The following is a 14042-nucleotide window of genomic DNA, read 5'->3' on the forward strand; positions in this document are numbered from 1 at the left end:
CTTTTTCCATGTTTATACATTCAGATGTAGTAAAAGAAGTGCTGTTGTATATACATCATTAAAAGCAATTCATATTTTTTATGATATATTTAAGCATATTTAAGCATATTTAAGCATATTTAAGCACTAGCATTCTTGATTCCTTTGCTATTATGGATCACAAGCCTTCCAAAAACTGAAAGATTAGAAAAAGCAGATCAAGGCCCTTATAGTATAATTTTGGCTCCAACTCGGTAAGCCTTACTTAGTTATCGTACATTAAGATTTTTTTAGGAAGTGAAATGATAATCATATCTTTGTTACAAAGAATTGGCACAACAAATTAAAGAAGAAACCAATAAATTTGGACAGCCACTAGGTATCAGGACAGTGGTAGTTGTTTGTGGTCTCGAGAGAGAACAAGTATTCAGGTTGAGAATGGGTTGTGAGGTATTTACAAATTCACTTATATCTAAATGCTTACAGTAAAACGATAACATTTCAAACATATATTTCTTTCATTTCAGATTGTAATTGCGACTCCTGGTCGATTAATAGACGTTCTAGAAAATAGATATTTGGTTTTGAATCAGTGCACATACATTGTTCTCGACGAAGCAGATAGGATGATAGACATGGGTTTTGAGCCGGATGTGCAGAAAATTTTAGAATACATGCCAGTTTCAAATCTCTAACCTGACAATGAAGATGATGAAAATGAAGAAAAACTTCTTGCTAACTACAATACGAAGAAAAAGTACAGGTCGACGGTGATGTTCACAGCTACAATGCCTGCGGCGGTGGAAAGATTAGCGAGAACATTTGAGAAGACCAACAGTAGTGTACATCGGTAGCATTGGTAAACCTACCGAACGAACCTAGCAAATTGTACATATTATGGGCGAAGCCGACAAGAAGAAGAAACTTATGGAAATTCTTAGTCGTGGCGTTGAACCACCCATTATCATTTTTGTCAACCAGAAGAAAGGAGCTGATGTACTTACTAAAGGATTGGAAAAACTTGGGGTGAGTTGGCAACTCCTTTTTCAGAGTATTAAATATTAATTATAATAAATTTAATTTTTTTAATTTTTATATTTTAGTACATCTCATGTACACTGCACGGTGGAAAAGGACAAAAACAAAGAGAATGTGCGCTTGCTTCATTCAAAGTTGGAACAAAAGATATTTTGATTGCTACCGACGTCGCTGGTCGTGGTATTAAATCAAAGACGTGTCTATGGTCATTAATTATGACATGGCTAAAACAATCGAAGGTACACAGCAACATTTAATAATTTTCCAAATAACATAGCTTTTTTCGTAGATATCGATTAATAACAATATATTTTTCGTAAATTTCAGATTATACGCATCGTATCGGAAGAACAGGTCGAGCTGGAAAGAATGGTATTGCAATATCGTTCTGTACTAAAGACGATAGCCATCTTTTCTATGACCTCAAACAAACTATTTTGGCAAGCCCGATATCTAGCTGTCCTCCCGAACTGCTCAACCATCCAGAAGCACAACACAAACCAGGAACAGTTGTTACTCAGAAACGTCGAGAAGAAAAAATCTTCGCTTAAGACCTGTAAATATAATATTTGTTAATGTCTTATCCATTTTGATAATTTTTAAACTGAGTGATACGCAAGTAAATTTATCATTAAACATTGCATTTTTAAGACATTTTGAAAGTGATTTATCCTTAAACACACTCCAGAAGTTATTCAAAAAGCAATATATTTTTATTCAACAACTAATATATTGTGAAAATACTATTAATAAATAAGAAACAGGTACGGAGTATTTATAATTGGAGGCAGATTCTTATAATAGAAAATCACAGTTCACTGCAAGTAACGTAAATACAGTTAAGTGATCTGTAGAAACGGTGTATACAGTTTGCGAATATCCTTGCACTTTGATCAAATAACAATATGTAGGCGAGTTGATGGCATGTAAAACCTTCTTTACTTGATGATTTATCTAAGGCAGTGGCACAGAGCCAGGCATATACTTGGGATCTTTTAGAACACATTCTTCATTCCATTCATCTTCTGTAATAATCATTGGACTCAACAAACTTCTAAACTGATCCAGAGGACAGGCAAAATTACAGCCAGGTATGGTAAGTGGATAAGGATCATATTGAGTCAAGTTCCTGAGGTATAGCTAAAAATCAATGTGACATTGTTGTATATTTGAGAATTGCAATCCGCCAAGAAAGTGTAAGAAGTATCATGAAATGACATAGCTACCTGAACAAAATATTGTCCCTCATCCTCGTGAAGTTCTATCATAACCATAGTGCTATAAGCAGGTATTTGTAGATCCCAAACATGCATTCCCTCTAGAATGTTGACAACTGTCGAGTCATGACCAACGTACATGAACATTTTTCGTTGACTCGGTACTAATATTCCTTCCGATTTTTGCAGCATATTGCTAACAACTTTAGAAACAAGTGGGGCGCTCTTCATTTTTAATAGCGATTCGTTGTACACGTTAATTTGAAGGCTCAAACTACTCAGCGATCTCATCTTATCGGGATAATACATCTGCGTCCAATCCGGCAAAGTATAGTTCATGCTTGACTGTAGCATTTAATTAGATCGATTTAAAAATACGTTTCAATCAAGACCTAGGTAAAGACCTCATAAGATCGATGCTTTCAATACCTCAGCCTCCAGAGTAGCGAATATGTCAAATACATCATCAGGATTTGTCATATTTTCTCCTGTATGTACTTCAAGCACTTGGTACAAATCTTCATTGACCTTATTGATTTGTTTAATCTCCGGCGATTTCAGCACAGCTTCCCTCATTCTTGCGTATTCTGGGCAAGTTTCCCATATAAGTAGGAGCTGAAAAACAGAATTATTGAGTAACGCTAAATGCTTAATTAGTCACTAAATAATGCTAAAAAATCAGTCTAACAAATGACAAATTGACATTCTTGTGCCTTCAAGATGTAATGGCTGGCAGTCCTGAAATCCCTTACTAATTTTAAATATTCTCAAAAATAATCTTTTGGTTTATTATTTTTTTGTTTTATTTGAATAGTGTAGTAAATATTGTAAAATATTAAATCCGTTTCGTATAGATATTCAAGTTAAGATTTAAAATGTCAACGAAAGGAGTCAATTGAAATTTAGATACAAGGTTCTATGAAGCGTACGTATCACCAACTACTTTTAATGAGACTATTCAATAGAAATTTGAAGAGAAAGACTCGTATACTTTATAATTTATAGAAATATTGTCTCACGGTATCTTTATCGCTGGTTTGGTAGTTCAAAGACGTTGGTTGCCAAGCCAAACCATCTACAATGGTTTGATCGTTATCCGGCTTCCACAATGCGGCGGCTTCAAGAAGTGCTGACATTTTTGCTCTATCGACTGCCGTACTTTGAAGCCAAAATATTTCAGGACTATACTTGGTACCTGTGTCAAGTGATCAATTCATTAATAGCAGAACAATAACTTTAGTAATAAACAGCTCATCGGGTTTTCATATGACTAGTTTGTCTCAAATTATATTGAATAGAATAACTAAAAATACAAAAATCTTGTATTTGAAAGATAGAATTGTTTACTAGGAAAAGTGATACGATTATATTAATATATGTGAACGTATTTTCTTACCTAAGAAATGTCCATATCTTTTGCGCAGAAAAATTCCTTGATTATATTGAGAACGTCGTCCTTCCTACAAAAAAGAATAGCTTTACGCTCTGGATATTGCTATAATATTATATGACGTAGTATATTACATTTTTAATTGAAGGAATGATCATTGACATTTTTCATACAATAATTAGCGAAATATCAATTAATTGTCTCTTCTGAAAGTCATCATCAGAATTATGACTTTTGTTCTCAAGAATAAGAATTGAAATGTGAATATATTACAAATTTTTTTCTCTAAAATGTTTTATTTACAATTTATAATTGGATCGAATAATGTTTTCTGTATTGATTACTATTACGCATTTTAGCACTCCAAACATGAGATGCGCGTGTAAAAGTATCTATATCGTGCGGAATGATTTATCGAACAATTTCAACTTTTTCTGTTTTTCTCTGCATATTCTCGTATAGTTTGTTGTTGTAGTTGATCTACTCTATTTTTTAATGAATAGGAAGTATCAAGAAACTATTCACATTTAAGAGAAAAGAAAAATAGTATAGTTTCACTGCTCCACTTATTTAGACTAAATTAAGCTCTGCAGACTTGAATGAATAAACGAGCCAAAGTCAATATTTGCGTAAGACATTTTATAGTTTTTGAAAGAAACGATATTTGGAAACAAAAATACGTATAATACACTCACGCTAGTTAATTGACCCCAACCAAACGGTTCCATGGCATCGTTTTTGTATGGATCGTTTTCGTATGTACTCTGAGGACTTCGATGGCCATGACGAATTACCTGAATGATAGTGGAATGTAACGTTAAGTAAATTCTACACGACACTTGCGATGTAAAAGATTCGTTGAGGTTACTTCGATTTGACATTGAAACATTTAAACAAATCAACATGTCGATCAATAGCGACACGCTTACATTCACGGAGAGAAATAGTATAATAAATATAAAAATAATAAATAATAAAAATTACTGTATTACATAAGAAAAGTGTGACATTTTTGTGTTATAAAAATTTTTACTATATTCGTATACTAAATTTTATTACAATAACGCAGTAATGTAGGTTATGCCGTTTAATAATTGTTAATGAATTTATAAAATATATTTTACGTACAGAAAAGATATTTGAAAAAAATTATTTATCATTTTTAATTTATTATGCTTGTTAATCTTGATTATTTTTAATTTCGGACTTTTTGTATATTTATAAATTATTGACATCAAGACTATCTGTAAGTATCGTATATTTTATATCACTAAATTTTATATATTTACATCGCTGTTATACTTTAATGTTATACTACTTACTTATACTTATATTAATCGCAATCGCTATTAAAATACACCGAACGGCTTTTCGCATATTAATCACGTACAAAGTTCCTTATATATCAATCTTTTGATTGTTCGGCCACTCACAGGGTAGAAATTTGAAATACACCATCTAGTGTAAGTGGAGTAACCGTACATTATATCTAGTTTATACCTAGTTCATTTTTACATTATATCTAGTTCATTTTTTCTTATGATTTTCATTGTTAAAATTTGTTATTTATTAATATAAACTCTAATATTACATATATTCAATAGTTTTATAATATTTACGACATTTCACGATAACATAATTTTTTTCTATCTAACATAAAAATTTTCACTTTTTACATAATAAAATTTATTATACACAGAAGCTTAACTCTAATATTATATATCAAAGATTCTTATACTATAATAGAAATTTTACTATGTAAAAAGTATAATCTTTACTATCTTATATAGTAATTTTTGTCAAGTGATATAGTTTTGCTTGTCAAGCAGTATAGCAAAAATTTTTATGATTGTAGGAATATTTGCTAAAAGTATAACAAAATCCACCATTAATTTTAAATGTCACACCGCTCCTATATAATATAGTAATTTTCGTTTGACTTTATTTTAATGTTTCTTATACCATTTTCTCCGTGTTATAAAAGCGTGCTAGCGAATTCAATCATTTTGAAATTGTAAGTTTCCCGGCTTACGTTATTAGAAAAAGGAATTAAGGATAAAATAAATCCAACATGCATCTAACAAGCATATTGTTAAAAATTATTAGCAATTGTTTTTCGAGTCGCCCAAGACGTAAGTAATTTTGTGACAATAAGTACTTTGGCTTACCAAATTTACTTGCCGTAGGGTGTCCCTTACAGTTTCGTCTTCGACAATATTTTCGTTGAGGGCATCGCCATGGATGCTTGCTGCATAGACTGAAAGAATGAAAATGAGATGAGATGATGACTGGAAAAAAACGTGACGTCGAATGGGCTTTGGTTTGAAAGTAGTCAATCCTGCTTTGATTTGTAAAGGACAAATCTAATGATTCCAGCTAACATCTATACGGAGATCCTGTATAATTTGCATAGCTGATATCACATTACCAAGACAAGTAATGATTTCATTAAGAAACAGTTTGCATTTTTCGTATCATAGATTGTTAGTTAATTAAAACTTCAAAAACGTCACGCGAACAGTATATTTTATAATTATTCATTAGAAATTTTATTTAAAATTAAAAAAGAAATATTTAATTATTTTATATGAAATTCCATATATAAAACAAATGATAAATTCTTAACTTGAATACTAATATTTACGCAATCATCACTCATACCGACAATTATGAATTAATGTATAAGCAACTTATTAGTAATCACTACAGAATGTATCATATGCAATGTATACTCAACTACTATTTATTTATTCAAATGCCGGATCCACGCTTTTGAGATCATAGTGAAAGAACGCGATTTTTTAATTTTTGATCATTACTTTTCAGTAAATGATTCTTTGTTGATTCTTTAAAAAATATAATTTATTTGCGCTTTCTATTTTATCATTGCCATCAGCTTGAAATTGTCAAAACCGACAAGCATAAAATTTTTGTCAACGATCCTCCAATCATTTTTTCGTTATATATAGCGAAATATATAATTGAAAAGAATACAAAAAGTTTGAAGTTTTTACACTTTGAATTATATCCTTGAATTCGGTTCCGAATGGATTACAGCGTGTGAATACAAAAAAGTATGCTTGAAACGTTTGTTTTTTACATACGACTTTTTAGATATTACAATTGAGAAATGAAATCTCAACGTATATCTCAGCAGAGATGATAATTTTAGACATATCATTAGTTATTGCATTTGTATTGTAATTATTAATTTGTTCATGATAACTGGCTCACGTTACAATCGATTATAACATAGATGATGTGAAAAAATGTGCTTTATCATGACTTTTATTGAATCAAAAATAATATTTCGATTAAGCGTGCTCGAAGATGGACCACGATTCGTCCACATTAATAATTCAGGTCAGCTATCGAAAAATTTGTAAAAATATGAAATGTGCTAAATGATGCATGATTGATACCTCTAATGGTCATTTAACGGAAATTATTGACTGAACTATACGTATGAACTGAAGAAGATGTCGACATAGAAGACATTGCTTTTTTAAATATGTGTTACCATACTAATTTTGGATTGAATCGTGACATCTATTATAGATGAAAAGATATGTTTGACTATTCCAATCACCTGAACAATCCTACTATCGGTTGAAAAATAATAGATTTACTGTGTTTTCAGTGAATAATTTGACTGAAAAACTCCTATAACGATAGGACTTGCATCACATCAAAGGAACATTTTTTGGCTTACGACTTATAAAGATGATTAATATAAATTTGGTGGCATGAAATGGAAAAAACACGGATTTTCATCGATTTCTTTTCTTGTTCAAATTTATTGTTATTCAATCAAAAATAAATTGATTTGAAAAAAATCAGGTACGTACATTGAACACTGAAGAACGTCTAAAAAATCCAGGTAAAACCGATTTTAAGCGTGAATAGTCTTACCAACACGAAGCTCGGCTAAAAAAATCATTAAAAAATCACGCTTTTGTAATTGTAAGCGAAACATTTGAATTTTTCCATTCATTTATGCGACAGAGACAAAAAGTTTCATGAAATTTTGTTTAAGGTATTCGTGCTATTGAGTATGAATAAGTTCTTTGGAGTAGAGTGACATTCAAAGGCAGAGTACGTTCAGTGATTCATAGTTTTTAGTTTTATGACTTTTTTTATAATGAAAATTTGTGCTTTTGTATTTTGCATAATTCTTAACTATTGTTTATTTATTCGAAATCTGAGGACGTTGAGCTATGTATGAAATTAATAATTGAACCATTCTTTGTGTTTTCCTTATTGCGTACATTTATCTCTTAGCAAGTGAAAATAAAATTGAGATGGTTTACTCATCCATTTGTTCATTTAAATTTCCTTTCAAAGATCAACATCTACATAGGCTTCGTATAAATGAACATTAGTTACGAATTTTGCAAAATGAAAAAGCTCAAATTTTCATTTATAAAAGAACTCGTAAAACTACAAACTATGAGTCACTGAGTGTACTCGGACATTGAATGTCACTCTATTGAAAAGAGTTTATATGACTGTTTGTATTCAGTGGCTCGAATATTTTAAACAAAATCTCACGAAACTTGTCGATTTTATCGTCGAAGAATTAACATATTCAATTTTTTTTCCAAACAAATTAACTCATTTTTAATCGAATGGGAGAGCTTCAACGTTGGACAAGAAAAGAAATCGTCGATATCTCGTGTTTTATTTGTCCTGTTTCGTGTCGCCGAATTTGTATTAATTATCTGCACAAGTCTCAAACAAGATCATGCCGTTGTCAAAAAACTTTTCTTCGATGTCTTCCAAGTCTCGTCATTGTGCGATTTCTTTTACCCGAGTTATTCGTAGAAAACTCGGTAGCTCTATTATTTTTAAACCGACAGTAATATATGTACAGTTGCGATAGTAGATATTTTACCTCGTAGATAATTCAAATAGTGGATAAAAAAATAGAAAGAATTTTGTCTTGAGTATTCCATTATTCTTTGAGAAAACATGTGCGATCACCAGCCGTCAATATTTCCTTTAATTATATAAAAATTATAGGAAAATTACGCAGAGCTATTAATCATGAGATTAATATATTAAAAATATAAATAGGCACGCGTATATATATTATACAATTAGTTGATCTCTTCGAGATGATATTATTTCATTTTAAATTGTTGTTATTATCCCAATATGTTGGTAAAGTTTATTTACAATCGAGGTTTCAAGTATCTATAAGAAAATCTATTGCTTTGTGTTCAGTTATTTACTCCGTTTTATAGAATGACTCCGATGGAAAGTTGACGAAAAATTCATGAAAGTTCGGGATGGATCGCGCAGAATACTCGAAGAATTTCTTTACACGTATGAACAGGAAGTCTTGAAAGGTTTGAACCCGTTTCGCAATAGCGGCAGTCATTTAAAAAGTTTGTCTTATTGGAAAAGCTGTAACAGCGTTTATTCGTTGATCGAACGTGTTATTCGTCAATTTCACAAGTATTTTTGTCGAGCAGTGTTTTTTTTTGGGTAGATGGATTTTCACATTGAATAACAATCGTAAGAAGGGCTTTAAGCAGGCTGCTGCTGACCAATAGCGCGTTGTCTTGACGATGATTTTGCGCGAATAGTTGAGCGAGCGACGCGTATCGACGGCAAGGGGAAGAGAAAAAACAGCCGGAGTTGCGAAAGGAAATGTCGAGCGCGGAGCGAGGGGAGCAAAGCGAGGTGGGTGAAAAGGGAAAAGAAAGTGAAAAACAGATCTTACCTAGAGTCGGAGAGTGAAGAGAAAGAGCGAAAAGTACGGATAAGAGGATGGGCATGGTGGCGAAGGGCCGAGAGGAGCGGCAGGCACGGAGGAAGATGCGGTCCAGAGGCTCGCGCGCGAACGCACCTACGTGTACACGCGCGCAAAAGCTGAACCCGCTGTGCTCGGCTTATCTCCGCTCGAAGCGCCCGCCGCTCCGCGACTGATCGCCCGATGACAAAGCGGCGGAGCCACGCCATGCCGCCTTACTGTTGCACTTTCAATTGCGCGCCAAATTGTGCCGCCTCCGCTCGTCGCCGGCGCTCACAATACCAGCACTTGGCCGTGAACTTATTTTTTCTCGCGCGCTCGCTTTCACAACGACGCGTCCACGTGCTCTCGTACCTCCGTTCCTCCCCGTTGCTACGTCGCGCCGGCCCGCAATTATCGAGTCCATTGATGCGGGGTTCAGAGGTGACGAAAAAAGCAGAGCTAAGCTGCTCGTTCGCAGATAAGCCGCCGCTACGCTGCAGGCTTCTGCGAAAGCTCGGGCGAGCCGCGGGGCTCGCAGCGCGTACTCGCTGGCGAACCGTTTCCCAAACGGCGGCCTTGTCTCTCGGCGCGCCAACACCGACGATTAATTGCCGCCACCGAGCCAATCAGTTCCGATAGAAGAGGAGATAAGCTTTTCTAGAGCATCGTCTCCGCGAGCGTAGGATTACAATTCAAGGCTCTCGATTGTAAAACGCCGACAGGTACGAGGCAGCGCCTTTTATCGCAGTCCATAAAACTGAACACGCATGGCGCGCTTCGCAGCCAGGCCTGGCCAAGTCCCTTCCACCGCTAATTACGTTTGCGTTATTGCTCCAGATCGTCGCGCGCGTGTCCCGCGCCATTAGCGGCGGGCAGCGATCGTCGACGCCAATTTTTCTCGGAGGAAATCCCGTGACGCCGTGACGCCGTGACGCCGTGATGCCGTGATGCCGTGACGCGTGCGTCCGCAAATACGCCGCTCGCCAGTATATTCGCGATTCTCTTTTCCCAGCTGTTCTAAGTAGCGGACAAAAAGCCACTTAACTTGGCCTAACCATCGCCGACATACTGGCCTGCTCGCGTCTGTACAGCGTACAACTGTTCCGCCGAGCGTCAAAATCATATTTCGATGTTGTTTCATAAATAACGTGCAAATGCGCTCGTTTCGTTTCCTCCATTCTTTTCGATCGGTTGCCTGCTACGTCGTGTCGATAAATCAAATATATTTCTATTAATGACTGCAATATTGAAATGAACCTGTAGCGGAGCAATTAGTGCATTTGCATTATTGCTTTTGACGATCGAAATGCGATTGTTAGAGGAAACGCTGATGGAATGCAGATGTCAATTTCAAAGGCGTCGTAATTGCTTAATTACTTAAGATTTCAGGCCTAATCATGGATCATTAATGATAAATGGATTTGCGTTGTACAATCGTAAACAATACAGTTTTGTGGAAGTAGCTTTGTATTTCTTTCGATTGATTTTCCATGAGCGTGACGATCAAATGACGAATCCATTAGCCGCATTCATAGATGGACGCTTAAAAGTATTAAAGTGTAAAAATCGTACTTTGTTTGGCTATTTCATCCTAACAGCTTAGCATGTAGATTAATTTTTAAAAACGCGGCGATATCAATTACTCGGTCGTATTGCATTTTTATATCTACAAATTTGTTTTTCAACTTGACTGAACTTGCGTCACGAACTCAATTTCCGTTAGAACGCGCAGCTATCTTTTAATTTTCTTCGTTTCTTTCCTCATTGCATCAGTCGATCATGTTTTTTGTCATTTGTCACGTTTTGTCAATTAAACAAAAGCGCACTATGTAATTCGTACGCACGAACCACCGCTGTATTGTCAATAATCGCAAGCTATTGGGTGTACGCCTAAAGTCTGCGTGATCCGAACAAGCCTATAGATGTATCCGAATGGTGCGCAGTGCTTCTTTTCGATCCGATCTTCTTGTGCGCTATTCGCCGATGCGGCAAACGATGAACAAGTAACAAAATTCACGGTACTTTTAAGCTCTATGAAAATACCGTAGAGCGTACGCCTACTCTTGCGTGCAGTGGCGCACATCGCTAAACGTTGAAGCCGTCAAGCGAGAACCATTCGATGGTAACTTCGGCGACGCGCGCGCGAGCGTTCCGGATCACTTGATTTGAACTTGAGAAAATCGGCTACGACGGAATTAATAAAGCACTTCGTTTTGAATTCACCCAAATTGTTCTCGTCTTAAGCTGTAGGCATGCAATTTTCGGATCGAGCGCGTGCCACTCGGCACAGTTCATCCGACGACTGATCGAACGCGAGCATTCATTTCGTGCGATCGCTCGCAGTGAAATCGCCGGGAAATCGACAAGCAGACTTTGCCGTCGTTGAGCAACGATTTCGTCGTTCTTCGGCGCGGCGAAGGCATAATCGGAGAGAGCGCGAGAAGAGTGCGGGACGGCGCCGAGATAAACGGCGCCAAGTCAAACACTCGACTGTCGTAAATAAACAAGTGAGCAGATCGCGCAACTGCGGCAGGGCAGTCAGAGCCGCGAGCTCGGGAATGACAGGCTCTTTTGTTTGGCGCGTGTGCGCACTGCCGGCAACCGGCCGGGGCGCATTGCCACAGCAACCGGGCGGCGCCGGTCAATCAGCGAGTCGTTTGTCTCGGCCTCAGCAGCGCGATCCCCCGTGCACAGCAGCGCCTTCGCACACTGTCCGCCTCCGACGCCCGCAGCCCGGAACGACAGCGCGTTTCGAAGACAGGCCGTCCAGTCGAATCGCCCAACCGTGGATCGCTCGGTCGAGCCGAGTCGCGGCGCGGCCAGCAGGGGCCGCAAGTCCCGGCGCCGGCGGCCTAGGAACGGCGCAGGCCCCAAGCCGGCCAGCCCCAACGCCGGCGGCGGCGGCGGCGGCGGCCGTCGCGGCCGCCGCCCGTCGCCCAGCCGGCCGATGGGCGCCGCGCCCGGGGGGGCCGCGGCCGCGGGCCAGCGCGAGCCGCAGAAGAACGCCAGCCAGACCTCGTGCGCGTCGGCGCCGCTGCCCGGCTGCTCGCGGCCGGTGCGCGCGCCCACGCGGCCGCGCTCGCTCTACGCCGTGCACTCGTGCACCGCCCAGCCGCAGCACCACCAGCAGCCGCCGCCGCCGCCGCCGCCGCCGCCCCCGCCCCCGCTGCCCCTGCCCGAGGACTACCAAGTGACTAGCTAGGCCCGGCGCTCGCTCGCAAGTCGGTCAACGACGGCCCCGTCCGCGTCCGTTGCAGAGGGGCGGCGAGCTGGCCAAGTACCTGGAGGCGGGCGCCGCGGCCGCCGCGGACCAGTGGCCCAGCGGCCTGGCCGGCATCCCGAGCAGCCTGTGGCGCCAGCCGCGGCCCAAGCCCGGGCCCTGCTACGCGCCGGCTGACGAGTGCTGCCTGTACGCGGCGCCAGACCTGTGGCGCGAGGCCGAGGTCGCGGAGCCGATGCTGGCCCACGCCGGCCACGCCGGCCACGTCGGCGGCGCGCTCGCCACGCCCCACGGCACCATCTCGCTGCGGCTACACAGCAAGCTGCGGCTCGACATGAGCGTCGACCGGGCCGTGCGCCTCATCAACTTCAAGGTACTCGCGGCCCAGCTAACCGGCCCCACTAACCGGCCCCACTAACCGGCCTCACTAACCGGCCCCACTAACCGGCCCCACTAACCGGCCCCACTAACCGGCCCCACCCTGCCTGTCGCAGAACAACGTAGTGCTCTCGCTCAGCGGCTCTGGCTCGGCCTCGGCGCTGCTGCACCCCAACGGCCGCGTCTTCCAGTACGGCTCGCGCGTCGAGATCCTCGCCCACGACCTCCACGGCAACAACAAGTGCGTCGCGCGCCGCCACCGACCCCGACGCCCCCTAACGTGCCTCCCTTCGCCCGCTCCCGCAGGTACGCCAAGATGTGGTACAAGGGCGTCAGCTTCACCTCCGAGCAATGCGCGCTGGTCTACCTGGTGGACGCCGCCGGCACCAGAACCACCACCGACGCCTTCTCGAACATGAGCCAGGTACTCTGCGCTGGCGTCGCGGCCCCTCGCTCTCTACAGCATCTCTTCCGACCGTCCAGGACTTTTCCGTGGACGTGTTCTACGGCGAATCGAGGCACGGCCCGGCCTGCGTCCAGGAAGCCGCAGCCATACTGGCCGCCGCACAGTACTGGCTCTCCGACGAGGGAGTCGACAACTGGATCATCAACAACGTACGAATCTCGCAGACTCCCGACGGCCTTGTCAGGTAGCCCTTGCCGGCTCGCGCATCGCAACGAGCTCACGACCGCCGCCCTTGTCTGCTTTGCAGGATTGCCCGAAACAGCAACAAGTACCAGCTGCGCACGTCGCCGAGCAACGGGACGGCGTCCCTCACCACTCCGTTCTTGCACTGCACGGCGTCGTTGGGCCAAACCTCGCACTTGTTCGTGCGACGGGGCGAGAGACGCATGCATTACGATGGTACCAGTTTCATTGTTAGAAACGCCGGGCACAGCGCCGGATTTGACGATAACAATCAGCTCAAAGTTTACTGATCGCGTCGCATTTTTTACGCGCGGAATCGATGACAGTCTATGGTTTCCGCCCTGCCAACCCTCCTCCTCTCTGCACACACTTTGTACTATTAATTTACACGCGTTGATCAAGCAATTCAAGACAGCAATCAAAATGAGTCG

At 40.6% G+C, this 14042-nt stretch overlaps 2 protein-coding genes and 1 pseudogene across 4 annotated transcripts; 2 read left to right on the forward strand and 1 right to left on the reverse strand.

The window, feature by feature from the left end:
- The first annotated feature begins 217 nt into the window (after positions 1–217).
- On the forward strand, positions 218–1593 carry LOC131669516 (probable ATP-dependent RNA helicase DDX23; annotated as a pseudogene).
- Positions 1431–9614, reverse strand: LOC131669555 (prostatic acid phosphatase-like). 3 transcript variants are annotated; one of them, XM_058944506.1, is made up of 9 exons: positions 9353–9613; positions 5793–5881; positions 4320–4418; positions 3631–3694; positions 3254–3429; positions 2664–2849; positions 2244–2579; positions 1960–2157; positions 1431–1571 (listed from the first exon to the last, which is right to left on the reverse strand). In XM_058944506.1, the coding sequence occupies exons 1-8, from the start codon at positions 9405–9407 to the stop codon at positions 1972–1974; spliced, it is 1191 nt and encodes a 396-aa protein (XP_058800489.1). In that variant the 5' UTR covers positions 9408–9613; the 3' UTR covers positions 1431–1571; positions 1960–1971. The 3 variants fall into 3 exon arrangements, with proteins under 3 accessions (XP_058800489.1, XP_058800490.1, XP_058800488.1); XM_058944507.1 differs by having other exon boundaries at positions 1439–1571; positions 1951–2157; positions 9353–9614; XM_058944505.1 differs by lacking the exon at positions 1431–1571 and having other exon boundaries at positions 1589–2157; positions 9353–9612.
- A 1381-nt stretch (positions 9615–10995) lies between these two features.
- Positions 10996–14040, forward strand: LOC131669559 (uncharacterized). The gene is given in 6 exon segments (XM_058944512.1): positions 10996–12560; positions 12562–12957; positions 13079–13203; positions 13269–13386; positions 13446–13612; positions 13676–14040. Coding segments are annotated over 6 exon segments (1281 nt in total). The 5' UTR covers positions 10996–12311; the 3' UTR covers positions 13902–14040.
- The last annotated feature ends 2 nt before the right edge of the window (positions 14041–14042 follow it).

This window comes from Phymastichus coffea, unplaced genomic scaffold, assembly GCF_024137745.1.
Source record: "Phymastichus coffea isolate CEN01 unplaced genomic scaffold, Cenicafe_Pcof_1.1 PCOF00094, whole genome shotgun sequence".
NCBI lineage: Eukaryota > Metazoa > Arthropoda > Insecta > Hymenoptera > Eulophidae > Phymastichus > Phymastichus coffea.